The following is an 18,105-nucleotide window of genomic DNA, read 5'->3' as shown; positions in this document are numbered from 1 at the left end:
TAGGAAAATCTTCCTGATGATTACCCAGCAACTCTCTTCCCTTTGTGACTCCATCCTGTGCCAAATAGAAGCCCTCCCTTGTGAGAAGAGTTGTACAAAACACATCCCCATGATGATGCCCATTTCTGATCTACATCTACGGTCTGTCATCTCTTGCATGCTTCAAAATCAGCCTTCTGAAGTCCTGGCTAGTCACTGAATGTATCAGTGAGTTCTCAAGTTTTCCATCATTGTTGCCCTTTGTGTTGTTTCAGTCAATCTATAATAAAGTTCATTTCATTCTGCACCAGTTCGTCAAGTCTCAGGTTTCTCAGAATCTATCATGTTCATCGTTTCTTATGATACAATATTCCTTTATCATGTGCCATAATTGTTCAGACACCTATTAGTAAGTATCCATACTCCAGTTGAAACAATAAAAATACTGCATATAAATATTTTTGTCAATATGTGTTCTTTCCCTCTATTTTTGACTTCTTTGGTATAGGCAGCTAGGTGGTATTGTGGATAGAAGACAAGACTTGCAAGTCAGGAAGACCCGCATCCCAGTCCTGCCTCATATGCTTTCTAGCTGTAAGACCCCAAACAAATCATTTAGCCTCTGTCTGCCTCACTCAGTTCCCTCATCTATAAATAGTACCTACCTCACAGGCTGTTCTGAGAATCAAATGACAACATACGTAAAGCACTTGGCAAACCTAAAAGTTATACATGAATGTTGACTATTATTGTTGTTGTTCAGTCATGTCCAACTCTTCAACCCCTTTTGGGGTTTTTTCGGCAGAGCTGTTAGAGTGGTTTGACATTTCCTTATTTAGCTCATTTTATAGATGAGGAAACCAAGGCAGACAAGGTTAAGTGACTTGCCCAGGGTCTAGCAAATGACAGCTTTGAATTCAGGTTCTCCTGATTGCCAGTCTAGTGCTCTTCCACTGCCCCACTTAGCTGTAGTTATTAACATTATATGCATAATAGCGGCATCACTGGGTCAGGGGGCATGACCCAGTTTAAAGATTTTTTGCAATCGTTTCATTTGTGGATAAGGAGAGTGAGGCTCACAGAGGTTAAATGACTCCCAAATCACACTGGCAGCCAGATGGTGTAGCAGATAAATTGTTGGGCATGGAAGCAAGAAGACTCATCTTCCTGAGTTCAAATTTGGTCTCATAGCTGTATGAACCTGGGCAAGTCACTTAACCCTGTTTGCCTCAGTTTCTTCATCTGTAAAATGAGCTGCAGAAGGAAATAGCAAACCACTCCAGTATGTTTGCCAAGAAAACCCCACATTGGGCCATGAAGAGCCAAACAGGGCTGAAAAGCGATGAAACAATAGTAATTGGAAGACCCAGGATTCAAATTGAGTTCCAATCATGCCAAATTCCATGTTTCACTGAATCAAGCTACCTTGCTAATAGAGAAGAATTTTCCTTGTTGGCACAATGGTGATAAGTGATGGTAATTTCAGACTAGGTTCAAACCAATTCTTTTTCACTCATTTATGGAGACATTGCCTTGATTGGATTATCTTTTTTCCAGTGAAATAGAAAACAGCATGGGACCTCTGGTGCGTTAGATGGAAGAAGGAGTGGGGACCAAGTTCTTTGGAAGCTTTCATTATACTTTCCTTCCATTTTGAACCAGTGTAACCTACTATCAATTGTTCGTGCTACCCTCCTCATTTTATTTCCTATCCCTATTATTTCTAAAAGCCCAAAGTGTTCAGTGAGATGGGAGAAGGGGAATCAAAGATGGGGGAATATGAAAAAGGTTGCCAGTAAAGAATTAGCCCAAGTTCCTTCTCACACACCCCATTCCCCATTTAACCATTTGTTTTGATCTGACATTGTCATCCTTGAAGAAAAATACAATATAAATTCCAATATCCACACAGACAGTGTGGTGCAATGGAGAGAGCATTTGCCTCAGAGTAAGAAAGCCCTGTGACTGAATCCTCCCTTGGACCCAGCTAGTGGGTAAATCACTTAATCATTCTGGACATCTGTACATGGAGAAAGCTGGATTCAGTGACCCAGAGGTCCCTGTCACCTTGAGAGCTAGGACCCCATGACCTCAGATTTGCATAGCTCCTTTGTTACAAGCAGCTCCAAAGGGCAGTGTTGTAGAGTTAGAAGAATGCTGGACCTTGACCATTTAACTTCTGGGTTTCTACAGCCAGAGTCTAGCACAATGCCTGGCACATAGTAGGTACTTAAATATACATAAAAAGATTGCTAATTAATGACCAAAACCTGGGTTTGTACCCCAATTTTGATAGTCACTGACTTGGTAGTTGCAGAAAAGTCACCACCTTTCCGAGTTTGGGTTTCCTCTTTCACAAAATTTCTTTTATTACCTACCTGACAGGGGGATTATTAGGAAAAGATGCTTTATGTAGCTTAAAGTAGTAACTGAGTGTCACCTGTTATTATAAGGGTTATAATATGTTCTTACTCATTGAGAAGGAGACAACAGTCAGAGAATCTGCTGAAGTATGCTAAAAAAAAAAACTATTATAATTACTGGGAGGTGTACGTGAATCCAGGTTCTGCCATGCAATATCCATTTGATGTTAGATCACTCATATTTCTGAGCCTCAGTTCCCTCCTTTGCCAAAAGAGGCCAATCAGTTTTTCACTGCCTACCTCAGGGGTAGTGAGGATCAGATGGGATAATGAATACAGAAGCCCCTTCTTTTAGATGGTAAAGTACTATCCAGCAATGAACTGTTTTGAAAAAAAATATATGTAGACCTTGGAGGAAAGACATTTGATCTATTTGTGAGACATTAATACAAATCAAGGTATTGTACTACAGTAAAAAAAAAAGATACTGGATTTATGGTCAGATGACCTTGATTCAGCTACGGGTCTTTGTTCAAATCTTTGCCTTACCTCTTCCTGCCTGGGTGACCTTCGTCAAATCACCTTCTCTGGGCTGCAATCTCATCTGTAAAATCAAGGATTTACACCAGCTAGAGGTTCTGCCAGGCCTGTTCCAGCCCTTAATCTGTGGTCCTAAGATCTGCAGTCCATCAGTATAAAGATGGACACAGGAACAGGAGAGGTAAAGACGCCTCCTGCTTGCCTAAAAATCTGACTCAGAAGCACTCACTGGTTACCTACCACTTTGAAACAAACAAACAAACAAAGGCTCCATGAACACAGAAAAGCCTTGCAACTCGTCAGGAATCTGTCTATGGACCAGTGAAGGTCAGTACTGATTAAAGGATGTCTGTGAGGAAGCAGCGTGGATGGACCCAGCCCACTGCTCCCAGAGCACCTGAGAGATCAGGTAAAATACCAGCCATGCTAGAATCTGGAACTCTTTTCAAGCAGCTGCCACTATTGTTTCACAAAGGTTCTGGTGGCTGCTGAGAGAGACAGACAACATGAGCCATGTGGGTAGGTAACTCAAGATTTTGAGTTGAAGTGCCTCAGATCCCCTCACCGGAGTGCCTGGTAGAGTCCACCCAGTTTTTCAGGTCTGGCTCACAGATGCTTCAGCTGGTCTAGAGGACTTTTCCAGTCATCCAAGTCCTTTGTTTACCCCCTGCCTTTCTGTTGCTAGCCTTTTGGGGACAGTTGAGAAGCTCCACTTTAGGATGGGGAAGGGAAGGAAAGGGAAGCAAAATTCACTTAATTGTAGTCCTCTTCGACATCCCCAGAGAAATGTCACCTTGTGGGGAACTGTTGTGTCTCTTCCCAACATTGGCTCTAATGTTGTCACCAATAATGTGAGCTCCTCCTTTAGAATGGGAACTTCCTGAGGGCAGGGACTGTGATTTTGCCTTTCTTTGTATCCCCAGCACTTGACACAGTGCCTAATAAATAGTAAGAGTTTAATCAATGTTTGTTGAGTGACTACTATAAATTTTCAAGGATCTATAGGAAGCTTAAGAATCAGAAGGTGCTATGGCCCCACGTTGGTGGGCGCCAAGTTGCTATGGTGACGGCATAGCTTACCAAGAGGAGCAAGTCTTATGCCTGACCAGCAGGCTGCTTGTCCTCCTGTGGAGCTCACGAGTAAAAGAATGAGGCGGGAGAGAGGGTCAGTAAGCAACTCCGATTTATTCAAGCAAGAGCTCTGATTATATAGTCTCTGCCAGCTAGCCCAGTGAACCATGGTAACACACATAAACAAACCCGAAACTATAGAAATGAACATAAGCTGGAACTATAGTGACAACAACAAACCAGGGGTGGGGCCGTCCCTTCCAGCGCCATCTTGTTCACCCTTCCCTGCTCCGGACTCAGTTTACCTGATGTCCGTCAGTGTGGCGTCCCAGATGGTGTGGCGGTCAGCGCCCCTTACAAGAAGGAAATGAGTAAATAGATAGAAAATAAAGCTGTCTGAGGGCAGGGACTTTTTTTTAAATTTGTGCATTTCTAATATTCAGCATAGGGCCTTGCCCAAGGTCGATGCTAGATAAATGTTTAAATGGTAAAAAACAAACCAAAAAAGAAATGGAAAATAAAGGAAGGGAGATTCAGGGGAAAAAGGAAAATAATGGTCATATGGAGGTTAGGAACATGGAAAAACTGGATATCACTAAAACCTTTGATGGATCAAATTTTCCAGGATTTGTCAAAGGCTATCACATAAATAGTAGAGACCTGAAATCAAAAACCCCTTGTCAGTTCCAGAACCAAGGAGCAGAGGCAAAGTGTAAAAGATGGTCAATCTCTTGTCATGTGTGATTCTGCTCATGCAGACCCACAGGAACAAACATCTATTCATGGAATCCTTGAATTGGAATACCTCTATTGACAGCAAGATCTAGCTGCATATTTGGGGGCTACCTCTCTCAAGATCTCTGCAGGAGAGATTTCCCCCAACAGGGAGAAACCTTGGGAACTTCAAAAACTAATTTGTTCCATTTCCTAGAAAGGGATCTTAGCAACCCTGCAGCTACTGAAGTTAAAAAGATATTTAAATTTAGAAATCATTTTACTTACAGAACCAAAAGAGAGAATACTTTTATCCAAACTCATACAGAGTCAAGAAAACTCACCATAGGAATGATAGAGATACCTCATACACAAGCTGAAAGTTTAAAATCATTTCTCACACTTCCCACATAGACATGCATATGAAACCTAGAGTATTGCCCTCTGTGGCTCTGTGTCACCTCAAGGACAACAAAGGAAAGGCTTATCTGACTGGTCTTGGTGTATACTTGCTAGAGTGAGCACCTACTGTGTGCACTGAACTGTATTAAGAATGGTGTCAGTTGCAAAGATGAGCAAGGCACACAGTCTGCGACCTCAAGGAGCCTTAATTGGACATATGAGGCTAACACAATAAAAGGAGAAGCAGTATGGTAAACTGGGAAGAATATTAAACTTGGAATCAGGAAGAATCTGTTAAAATTCTGACTCTGACATTTACCAATTATATCTCTAAACCTCAGTTTCCTCATCTGTAAAATGGAGACTCAATTAATTGGAACAAGCATTTAAGCACCTATTTTGTACAAGACACTGAGCCATGGGCTAGAGTAGCAAAAACTAAAAGCATTCCCTACTCTCAATGAATTTACTTTCAACTAAGACAACGTACAATAGGTACAAAGATAAATAAACACGTACAAAAATGTGAGAGAACTGGGGGATGAGGGAAGGTTCTGTATAAAAGGCAGCATTGGAGATGATCCTGGAAGGAAGCTTGGGATTCTAAGAGGCAGAAGGAAAGAGAGAATGCATTCTAGGAATTCGAAACAGTCTAGTGAGGGTATGGTGGTAAAGGATGGAATATTCCAGGAACAGTGACTGGGCCAATTTGACTAGAACAAAACACGCAGGAAAGGAGCTGACATTAAGTCTGGAAATGACAGGTGAGGACCAAGGGTGAAGGGTTTTAAACATCAGGCTAGGAGACTTCTATTTTATTCTAGAGGCAATAGTGAACCAACAAAGGCAGTTAGGTGGCATAGTGAATAAAATGCTGGACTTGGGAGTCAGAAATCCTGCCACATACTAGTTGTGACTCTGGGCAAGTCACCTAAATGCCTGTGCCTTAGTTTCCCCATTTGGAAAATAAGGGAATGGGGTAGACTTTGATAGGTTCCTTCTAGTTTTAAATCTATTATCCTGCAAGATTTTTGAGGAGAGTGAGATAATGTACCTGTCTCTAAGAGATATTGATATGGCAGCTATGTGGAATATGAATTGTCAATGAAGAGGATATTTTAAAAATCAAGGGGAGAGATGAGGAAGGCCTGAACTAAGGGGGTGGGAAAGTGAGAGATGTTGTGGAGGTTGAAGCAATAAGATTTGGAAATTGAGTGGTAAAGGACTAGACTGAGGAAGGGGAAAGAAAAAAGGATGGTTCCAAGAATGGGAACCTGGGAGTGACTGGAAGGAATGAATTCAATTCAATTTTTTTTAAGCATCTCCTCTTTAAAAGGCGCTGTCATGGGTATTTGGGATACAAGGAAAACAACAAAACAGACAACCTTAAAGGAGTTTTTATCCTGCTAGGGGAGGGGAACAACATACAAATTGATAAATGAATGAATGAAATAAAATAAGTAACATTACTCTAAAGTATAAAATAAATATTAAAATAAAAGCTAATTTGAGGGAAAAAAAAAGAGCACCAAGAACCATGAGGACCAGGAAAGATTTCATGAAAGGGTTAGTGTCTCAATCCTAAAGAAAGTTCAAGTATCTTAGAGGCAAGGGTGAAGGAGTACTTTCTAAGCCTAGGAAACCCTGACTGTATTAGATCAATGCAAAAGATATTATAGCAGATGAGCCATCAGGTGTCTTTAAAGCAAGTTTTTCCAGACATCAAGCCTAACCTTGCCACATGGCAACTTGAAACCATTAGTAAGGAGGGCTGCTTGGGCTGCTAGGTGGTACAGTGGATAGAACACCAGGTCTGGAGTTAGGAAGTATTTGAGTTAAAAAAAATCTGGTCTCAGGCTATGTAACCCTGGGCAAGTCACTTAACCTCTGCCTGCCTCTGTTTCCTCAACTGTAAAATAGATAATAAGAGCATCTCCCTCCCCAGATGGTTGTAAGGATCAAATGAGATATATTATATATATTAATGTATAGATAGATGGATAGATAGATAGATAGATAGATAGATAGATAGATAGACAGATAGATAGATAGATAATAATTGTGAAGCACAGTGCCTGGCACTTAGTAGATGCTATATAAATGTTAGTAATAATGATAATTGTTACTTAAATTCTCCTCGTTCTACTTTCTGAGACCTGAAAAGAACATATCTAATCCCTCTTCCATAAAACAGCCTCTCACATACTTGAAAACAGACATAATGTTTCCCTAATCTCCTGGACAAGCTATACATCCCCATTTCCTCCAACTGTTGACCTTTACACGGTGTGAACTCAAGAACTTCATCATTATAGTTGGTCTTGAATGGTTGCTCTCCAGCTTAACAATGTCCTTCTTAAAATGTGATTCCCAGTCTATAAGATGGTCTAACCTGGCCAGAGCACCCAGGGCTTAATACCTCCTCATTTCTGGAGACTGGTCTGTCTCAGTGTAGAATGAGACCAAATTAGTTTTTTTTTACTGTTGTATAGTGGAGTCATACTGGCCTTGCAGTCCACTAACATCCTCAGATTGTTTTCAGGCAAATTGTGGTTTCTGTCTTACATTTGTGAATGCCATGTTTTGAACGCAAGCTTAAAGTAAGTTTATCTATGCTGCTTTGACATGTCATCTCTTTAGAACTGGTTCAGACTGTCTAATCTTTTTGGATCCCAATTACTACCATATGCCAGAGAGAGAGAAAGAGAGTCTCTCTCTCTCTCTCTCTCTCTCTCTCTCTCTCTCTCTCTCTCTCTCTCTCTCTCTCTCTCTCTTATTCTCTGTGTTTCTCTCTGTCTATGACTGTCTGTCTGTCTTTCTCCCCAGATTTCTGTCACTTGCAAATTTGCTTAGAATTCTATCCATGTTTTTATCCAAGTCATTGGGAAATATGTTAAGTGAAGGACAGATCCCTGAGGCCCTTTCCTAGAAACTACCTTCCAGCTGGATATCTAATCATTAATGGCTACTCTTTCCATTGACACTCAACTTGTTTCAAATCTTTGTACTTTTATTACTTTCCAGCCAACATATCTCCATCTCTTTCACCAAAAATAAAGTAGTCTGGTATAATTAATCTTTTATCAAGTCTTGCTATCTCATTGTGGTCTTTCCTTTCCTTTATAGATGATCATTAACCATTTTAAAAAATAATACATTCTAGAATTTTGCCTGGAATTGAAGTCAAGGTTACTGACTTAGAGTCTGCAGATCCTATTCCTTTCCCATTTTTTGAAAATAAGAATGATACTGGCCTCATCCCATTCCTGTGGCACCTCTCTTATTCTCCATGACCTCTCTGATAGCTCTGACAGTGGTTCAGCAATCCTTTCTTTCAGTCCCAAAACTGTAGTCCACTTAGGGCAGGTGTCTTCAATTTATCAAAGCTCCCTCAGTGTTCTCCCACTATCTCCCTATTTATCTTAGGTACCAATTCCCTTCAGTTACTCTGCCCTTTCTAGTGCAAAGGTTATTCTCTTGAAAGAGAAAGCAGAAGCAAAATAAAACTTGAACAACTACATTCTGTGTGTCATCAGTTACCAACAACCCATACACGCCAAACGACTTGTGTTTTTCATGATGCTTTTTTCCCAAGACTAAGAATATGTTGCTGCTGTTGTCAATGTCATTATTATACTTCATTTTCCTCCTGGTCTTAGCTCCTTCTGAGCTTTAGGATTTATCATGGTGTTCTTACAGTAAACACTGTACCACTTCTGTGCTCTTCCTCTGTTACCTGCCCTCACTTCCATCATTCGCATCTATCCTTATGAAGACCAATATGGCTGTTGAGTATCTTCTGTGTTCACATCTGTTTGTTCAAACAACTTTCTTTTTCTTCCTCATTAGAATTGCTTCTCTTTGAGTTACTAGAATGCCATTCTTGAGCTACTTATGCTATTTTCCAGCCAACATGTCTCCATCTCTCCCTCCTGGGCTTATTTCCCCTGTAGGATTTGTCAAGGCTATCCTACCCATCCCAGAACCCTTTGAAATGCACCCCTCCAAAATATAGCATGCATGTCAGTCTACCATTTTGACTCTCGTCTCTTCTATCCCAAACCCAGGGAAAACCAAGTCACCTCCCCCTAAAGTTACCATCATTTCTACCCCACTAAGAAATTCTTTACTATTGTTGATAAACACATTTGGAATAGAATTTCTCCTTATTGGTTCCTCAACCTTTTGAAGGAAAAAGTTTCCATTAGGGAGAAGAAAAACAATTTTTAGCTGCCCTGCTTTTGGCAGAAAGGTCAAATCAATCTTTGGTTGTTTTTTTTTTTAAAGATTGTAAATTGAGGGCAGCACCAAGAGTAACTTCAATTGAGAGCTGGAAACTACATTTTTGCAGTTATACAGTTATTAATTGGAAATGAGTTTTTGTTTGTCCTTCATTCTCAAAGAGGACTAATGATATCAGGAAGGTGGTCATGACTTGCAGGTGAATTGGATTTAAGTGAGGCAGGGCTGTGCAAAGTCACCAGCCTCACTCTCTCCTCTTGAGCCATCTGGGTCCAATGGCAAGATCAGGACAACTGGAGATGTTCCCTGAAGCAGTGGGAGACCTTGACCTTTTAAAGCTAAGATTTTTACCAGTTTGTCTGAGGCAGCATCCATCCAGTGAATAAGGTTAGGTAAGAAATGAAGCAAAGAATAGCCTGTTTTACCTAGTTTAAAAAAATCAGTCTGGGAGGGGACGACCTTCAGAGAAATGAGTGGAGAATTAAAATGGTTTCTTAAAAAGGAAAATAAATTCAAAGCTCATTGAAAATCTGATGTCTGTAGAAGTTCTTAGAAAATAACATTTTCATTTTAGAATTATAGAATGTCAGGGCTATAAGGGACTTTAATGATTATTTAATCCAGGTAAAAGCCAAGGGAGAAAGACTAATAGAGAAAGGAGGTTAAAACTACTGAGAAAACTGAGAAAATACTACTTGCTAAACTTACTCACACAGCAAATCCATGTCAGAGTCAGGTGAACCAAGGCATCCTGATGCCAAGTCCAATGTTCTTTCCACTCTGCATTCTGATTCCTCTTATTTATTTAGTTTCCAGATGACCTCTTATGTTCTTGTCTCTTTGAGTCAATAGGTAGGGCTTAATCAAGTCAGTCAATGTCAACAAGCTTTTATTTTTTTAAATTTAATTAATTTATTTGTTTTCAGTTTTCAGCAATCATTTCCATAAGTCTTAAATTTTCTCCCCCTCTCTCTCCTCTCCCTCCCCAACACAGCATGCAGTCTTATATGGGTTCTACACATACACATAATTAAACACATTTTCACAGCAGTCATATTGCGTAGAAGAATTAAAATGAATGGAAGAAACCATAAGAAAAAACAAAACAAAGCATAACACAAGAGAAAATGGTCTGCTTCATTCTGCATTCCAATTTCATAGTTCTTTCTCTGGCTGTGGATGACATTTTGTCTCAAGAGTCCTTTGGGAATGTTTTAGGTCCTTGCATTGCTGTGAAAGGCTTAGTTTACCAGAAACAGTCCTTGCACACAGTGGCTGTTACCATGTATAATGTTCTCCTGGTTCTGCTCATTTCACTCAGCATCAGTTCATATAAGTCTTTTCAGGTTTTTCTGAAGCCTGACTGTTCATCATTTCTTAGAGTACAATAGTATTCCATTACATCCGTATACCACACCTTGTTCAGTCATTTTCCAATTGATGGACATCCCCTCAATTTCCAGTTCTTGGCCACCACAAAGAGAGCTGCTATGAATATTTTAGTACATATGGGACCTTTTACCATTTTTATGATCTCTTTGGGATACGGTCCTAGAAGCAATATTGCTGGATCAAAGGGTATGCACATTTTTGTAGCCCTCTGGGCATAGTTCCAAATTGTTCTCCAGAATGGTTGAATCAACTCACAGTTCCACCAATAATGAATTAGTGTTCCAACTCTCCCGCATCTTCTCCAGCATTTATCATCTTCCTGTTTTGTCATGCTAGCCAATCTGGTAGGAATGATGTGGTACCTCAGAGTTGTTTTCAACAAGCTTTTATTAATGCTATGTGACTAGGCACTGTGCTAAGCACCGAGGATACAAAGAAAGGCAAAAACAGTACCTGCAGTGAAGTGGTTCACTATCTAAGAGTAGGAAAAGAAATGCAAACAACTATGCACAAATAAGATATAGACATGATGAATTGGACACAATCTCAGAAGGAACAGAAATATTTTCTAAGGTGGGGTAAGCAGCTAATGGCAGTGGTATTACTGCTGCCTAAAGACATTCATTCATTCAGCATTTCTAGGCATATTTTATTCTAGGTAGGTAAGGTTGTGGCTCACAAGGAGGTTACAGTACACTGACTATTTGATGGCTATTTCTACTCCTCCCACTCCCTTGTCCTCTCTCCCCACAGCCCCATTATGAAGTTTAGAGGTCTGAAATGATTGTTTTTTGTACCAGTTCACATCCCATTTAAATACATGGTGGAAATGGCTGGGTATGGCATGGTGAATAGAGGACCAATCTTAGACTCGGGAAGTCCTGGTTCAAGTCTTGTCTCTGATGTATACCAATCATACATGCCTCAGATCTAAACTTTAAATATCTGCTCATTAAGAAATCATAACTGAAAATGTCTGTTAGAAATAATTATATAGTGAGAAAGTGTCTTAGCATAATGAATAGAGAACTGGCCTTCAAGTCAGGAAGACCAGGGTCCAAGTGTCACTTATGACACACATTAGCCATGTGACCCTAAGTAAGTCATATATCTTCTCACTGCTCTTGGCGACTTTCTTAGGAGATGCAGAGAAGATGCTGACCTACGTTGGTAGAGGGATCATCCTCATCTGGAAGTTTCCTATTTCAATGAAATCACATGTATATTCACTATCCCTGGATAATAACCATAGGCATTACTGTACAATGTTTTTGTTAGATGATTTTTTTTTATTCCATTTATCTACTATGCTTCAGAGGAAGCATGACATCATGCATACAGTAACTGACTCAAAATCCAAAGGACCTGGTCTCATACTTATTATGCAGCCAAAGACTAGTCCCATGACTGCTCTGAGTCTCATGCATCTGTCTAAACCTAAAAACTATGGGAAGATTTTAGTGTGCTTGCCAGACTCATGAATTTACAGGTCTCCCTGATGCATTGATTTCTGCATACATGCAAATATGTACTACAAATCTGAAAATTTTACTTTGTAAAAATTTGGTTTTGTAAAGTAAAAATTTACTTTGTAAAATATTGAAAAATAATACTTTGTAGATAGATAAGTTGATGATAGATTGCAAAGAGCTTTAAATGTTTAACAGAGGAGTTAAATTCCTAAGTGGGCACCACAGAAGGTTTTTTTTGTTTTGTTTTGTTTTTTAAATTTATTTGACATTCATTTTAACAAAATTTTGGGTTCCAAATTTTCTCCCCTTTTGTCCCCTCCCCCCCCAAACACCGAGCATTCTAATTGCCCCTATCACCAATCTGCTCTCTCTTCTATCATCCCTCTCTGCCCTTGTCTCCATCTTCTCTTTTGTCCTATACGGCCAGATAACTTTCTATACCCCTTTACCTGTATTTCTTATTTCCTAGTGGCAAGAACATTACTCGGCAGTTGTTCCTAACACTTTGAGTTCCAACTTCTTTGCCTCCCTCCCTCCCCACCCCTTCCCTTTGGAAGGCAAGCAATTCAATATAGGCCAAATCTGTGTAGTTTTGCAAATGACTTCCATAATAGTTGTGTTGTACAAGACTGACTATATTTCCCTCCATCCTATCCTGTCCTCCATTACTTCTATTCTCTTTTGATCCTGTCCCTCCCCATAAGTGTCGACCTCAAATTGCTCCCACAGAAGTTTTTTGATCCACAGTTTAAGAGGGACATTGACAAACCTTCAACATTTCCAGAAGTGAAGATGGTGAAGGATCAGGCAAGTTTGTCATATAAAGAGCAGTGGAAGACACTGGAGATGCTTATCCTGAAGAAGAGAAGACTTGAAGAGTAGAGATGGAACATTCTTTGAATATCTGAAAGATGGTCAAAGGGAGAAGGGGTTGACTGATTTAGTGCAGCTCCAGAGGGAAAATGTGGACCCCTGGAAGGAAGTTACAGGTTGGAAGATTTTGGCTCAGTAGGAGAAAGAATTTACCAACAATGAAAACTATTTGAAAATAGCGAGGATTGCCTTATAAACGAGTGAGTTCCTGATTCCTGGAAGTTACTGAGCAAAGGCTATAGAACCGCGTGTCACAGATGATCACTCCTGTATTGGGTGGAAGTGGGGCAAGATGACCTTTAAGGTCCCTTCCAAAGAAAGATTTTTAGTCATCCTATTTCTGGATGTTGACAGTAAACCTAATTTATTGCTTTCTTATTCTCCATATAGATATCATTGCTTCAACAAACCTTATAGTATTGCTGGAAGATGAAGTCTTTGCTGATTTTTTCAACACGTTTCTGTCTCTCCCAGTAAGTATTTGTTGCATTCAGGAATCTGAACCCAAACTCCTGAAGGTTTAACTTAGGCATTATATATTAAATTATATTGTGTTACATGGGTGGTAGGGCAGACACAGCTCTGGGCCTGGAGTCAGGAAGACCAGATTTAAATCCTGCCTTGTGTGTCCTTGGGCAAGTCCCTTAACTTGTTTGCCTCAGTTTCCCCATCTGTAAAATGATAAATAATAATAGACCTACCTTGCAGGGTTGTTGTGAGGATCAAATAAGATACAAATTGTAAAAAGAGGGCTTAGGAAAATGTCTGGAACATAGTAAGCACCACATAAATGTTAGCTATTAATTATTATTGTTATGGTATATAGGATTTTATCATATTGCATTGTTGTATTATATTTCTTTTATTTAACTAGAAACAAATCAAAGTATTTTAATGTAATTTAACAGTTCAAGACAGAAGTGAATGCAGATCGTTTTTCAGGCAACTAGGGGACACGGTGGATAAAGTGTTAAGCCTGGAGTCAGGTAGATCTGATTTCCAATACAGCTTCAGACACTCAGGCAATAGTGGTGTGACCCTGGGAAAGTTATTTAACCTCTGTTGGCCCCAATTCCCCCATCTGTAAAAGAGCATCTGTCTCCCAGGCTTGTTGTGAGGATCAAATAAGAATATGCAAAAAGCATTTTGCAAACCTTAAAGCAATATGCAATTACAACTGTTATTACTAAAATGACTAAATTCCAACTTCAAAACTGGAAGTCTCTGGTCATATTTTAACTGGTTCAATTTAAACTACAGTGAAAGGAGAAGATACTAAAAATACTGCACTAACCCAGCCTAAAATCTGTGGAAACTCCCCAATTGGTGTAAAAATAATTCCACTGGACTTTGCTTTTAGAGTTTTCTGTTTTTATTCATTGCTGTTCAGTCGTTTTCACTTTTAAATAATATTTTATTCATCAGTTACATGAAAAAAACCATTTTTAACATTCTTTTGAAAAATTTTGCATTCTCCATTCTCTCTTTCCCTCCTTTTTCTACCTTCTCCCTTCTCTGAGACAGTAAGCAATTTGAAATAGGTTATATATGTGCAGTCATGCAAAACGTATCTCCATATTAGTTATGTATGAAAGAAAACACAACAAAAAAACATACAAACAAGCAAACCACAACAACAAAAATAAAGGAAGTAAAAAATAGCATGCCTTGATCTGCATTCAGATTCCATCAGTTTTTCTCTGAAGGTAGATAACACTTTTCATCATGACTCCTTTGGAATTATCTTGGATCGTTGTATTGCTGATAATAGCTAAATCATTCAGAGTTGATTATTGTACAATATTGCTATTACTGTATACAATGTTCTCCTGGTACTGCTCACTTCACTTTGCATCAGTTCATATAGGTCTCCACGTTTTTTCTGAAATCATCCTGTTCATTTCTTATAGTACAATAATATTCCATTAAAATCATACTACAACTTATTCAGGCATTCCTCATTTGATGGGCATCCCCTCAATTTCCAATTCTTAGCCACCACCAAAAAAGAGTTACTTTAAATATTTTTGTACAAATAGTTCCTCCCCTCCCCTTTTAACCTCTTTGGGATACAGACCTAGTAGTGATATTGCTGGATCAAACAGGATGCATAGTTTATAGCCCTTTGGGCATAGTTCCAAATTGCTCTCCGAAATACTTGGAACAGTTCATAACTCCACCAACAATGCATTAGTGTCCCAATTTTCCCACATTCCCACCAACATTTATAACATTCCTTTTTGGTCATATTAATCAATCTGATGGGTGTGAGGTGGTACCTTAGAGATATTTTAATTTGCATTTCTCTAATTAAAAGTGATTTAGATCATTTTATATGATTATAAAGAGCTTTGATTTCCTTATCAGAAAACTACCTGTTTATATCCTTGGACCATATTTCAATTGGGGAATGACCTATATTCTTATAAATTTGACTCAGTTCTCTCTCTCTCTCTCTAAATACATATATATATATATATATATATATGTATGTATGTATGTATGTATTTGAGAAATTAGGTCTTGCTATAAAAAAAATTATTCCATCTCCCTCATTAAAATATGAGCTCTTTGAAAAGAGGGATTATCATTTTTTTCTATTTGTACACCTAGAATTTAAACTAGTCCTTTGAACATAGTATGTTCTTACTAAATGTTTTATTCATTCATAAAGACCTCACCAAAATAATAGAAATTCAGAAATACTAAATACATTATTTGGTGATCACAATGGAATAAAAAAGATATTCAACAAAAGCCCATAAAGAATCAACTGTTATTGGAAATAAAATCATACTCCTAAAGAACTGGTGGGTCAAAAATAAATTATAAGGAGATCAGAAAATTCTGTCAAAGAAAATTATAATAAAGCAATAACAAATGAAAATGTATACAATATAACTAAAGAAGACCTTGGGAGGTAAATTTATATCTCTAAACACTTTAATCAACAAAAAAGAGAAAGAATAAATCAGTGAATTTAATGTGCAAAAGAAAAAAAAATCCTTGAACAAGGAATAAAAGTTTTAACTAAGTAAAAAAAAATATATTCCTCACCTTTCTGCTTTCCTTCTAATCTCGGTGGCATTGATTTTGTTTGTGCAAAGGTTTTTAAATTTAATATAATCAAAATTTTCCATTTTACATCTCATAATGCTATCTCTTGTTTGGTCATAAATTCTTCCCTTTTCCTTAGATCTGACAAGTAAACTATTCCATGTTAATGTAATTTGCTTATAGCACCACCCTTTTATATCTAAATCAAGTACTCATTTTGACCTTATCTTCATATATGGTGTAAGATATTGGTCTATATAGGTATAGGTTTCTGCCATGTCATTTTCTAGTTTTCCCAGTAGTTATTGTTAAATAATGAATTCTTGTTCTAAAAGCTTGGGTCTTTGGATTTATCAAACACTAGATGACCATGGTCATTTAGCACTATGTATTGTGTACTTAATCTATTCCACTGACACACCACTCTATTTCTTAGTCAGTACCAGATTTAGGTGATTACCACTTTATAACACACTTTTGAGATCTGGTTACAGGTAGGCCCCCTTCCTTTATGTACATTTTCACTGTTGTTTTCTTGATATTATTGACTTTTTGTTCTTCCACATGAATTTTGCTATTGTTTATTTCTAGCTCTATAAAATAAATTTTGGTGCTTTGATTTGTATGGCACTTAAGAAATACATTAATTTAGGTAAATTGTTATTTTTATTATATTGGTTCAGCCTATGCATGAGCAATTGATATTGTTCCAACTGTTTGGATCTGACTTTAACTGTGTAAAAAGTGTTTTGTGATTGTGTTCACATAGTTCCTGGGTTTGCCTTGGAAGGTAGACTCCCAAGTATTTTGTCTACAGTTATTTTAAATGGAATTTCCCTTTCTATCTCTTTCTGCTGTACTTTGTCAGTAACATAGAAATGCTGATGATTTCTGTGGGTTTATTTTACATCCTGCAACTTTGCTAAAGTTGTTCATTATTTTGATTAGTTTTTTAATTGGCTCTCTAGGATTCTCTAAGTATGCCATCATATCATCTGCAAAGAGTGATAGTTTTCTTTCCTCATTGCCTATTTTAATTCCTTCCATTTTTTCGTATTTCTATAGCCAACATTTCAAGAACAATGTCAAATAACAATGGTGATAATGGACATCATTTCTTCACCCTTGATCTTATTGGTAGAGCAGGTTTGTGTTGCCTCCCATCTTTCCCTTCACTATAATAAGTCTTTCGTGCCTCTTCTTGTGAGATAATGTACTTTATTCTGTCTCATCCTTCCCTCTTCTCCCAGTGCAATCATCTTTCTCATCCCTTAATGTTTATATTATCCCATCATGGTCAACTTATATTTGTTTGTCTAATATACTCTTTCTAATCACCCTAAAAGTGATAAAGTTCTTAGGAGTTACACATATCATCTTCCCCTGTAGAAATATAAACAGTTTAACCCTATTGAATCTTTTGTTTTCTCTTTTGTGTTTACCTTTTTATGCTTCTCTTGAGTCTCATATTTGAGATCAAATTTTCTGTTCAGCTCTGGCCTTTTCATCAGAAATACTTGGAAATCTTCTATTTCATTGAATATCCTTTTCCCCCTAAAGGATTATATGCAGTTTTACTGGATATGTGATTTTTTTATTGTAATCCTAGCTCCTTTACCCTCTTAAATATAATATTCCAAGCTCTATGCTCCTATAATGTCAAAGATACTAAATATTGTGTGATTATAGCTATGTCTCCACGATAATTGAATTATTTCTTTCTGGATGCTTACAATATTTTCTCCTTTATCTGGGAGCTCTGGAATTTGACTATAATATTCCCAGGGAATTTTCATTTTGGGATCTCTTTCACAAGGTGATCAATGAACTCTTTCAATTTTATTTTCCCCTCTGGTTCTAGGATAGTAAGCAGTTTTCCTTGATAATTTCTTGAAATATGATGTCCAGACCTTTTTAAAACTTGATCATGGCTTTCAGGTGGTCCAATAATTCTTAAATTATCTCTCTTGGATATGTTTTCCAGGTTTGTTGATTTTCAA

At 38.1% G+C, this 18,105-nt stretch overlaps 1 protein-coding gene across 4 annotated transcripts in view; it reads left to right on the top strand.

Moving 5' to 3' along the window:
- The first annotated feature begins 3,297 nt into the window (after positions 1–3,297).
- Positions 3,298–18,105, top strand: part of RGSL1 (regulator of G protein signaling like 1) — a 93,139-nt gene continuing 78,331 nt past the window's right edge. For all 4 annotated transcript variants that reach the window (XM_072648464.1, XM_072648465.1, XM_072648463.1 and 1 more), the window contains exons 1-2: positions 3,298–3,401; positions 13,439–13,521. In XM_072648464.1, coding sequence (XP_072504565.1) covers positions 3,389–3,401; positions 13,439–13,521 — 96 coding nt within the window. In that variant the 5' untranslated portion in view covers positions 3,298–3,388. The remainder of the gene's footprint in view (positions 3,402–13,438; positions 13,522–18,105) is intronic.

This window comes from Notamacropus eugenii, chromosome 2 (assembly GCF_028372415.1).
Source record: "Notamacropus eugenii isolate mMacEug1 chromosome 2, mMacEug1.pri_v2, whole genome shotgun sequence".
NCBI lineage: Eukaryota > Metazoa > Chordata > Mammalia > Diprotodontia > Macropodidae > Notamacropus > Notamacropus eugenii.
Note: the sequence above shows the minus strand (reverse complement) of the source record. Positions and strands in the feature narration are given on the sequence as shown.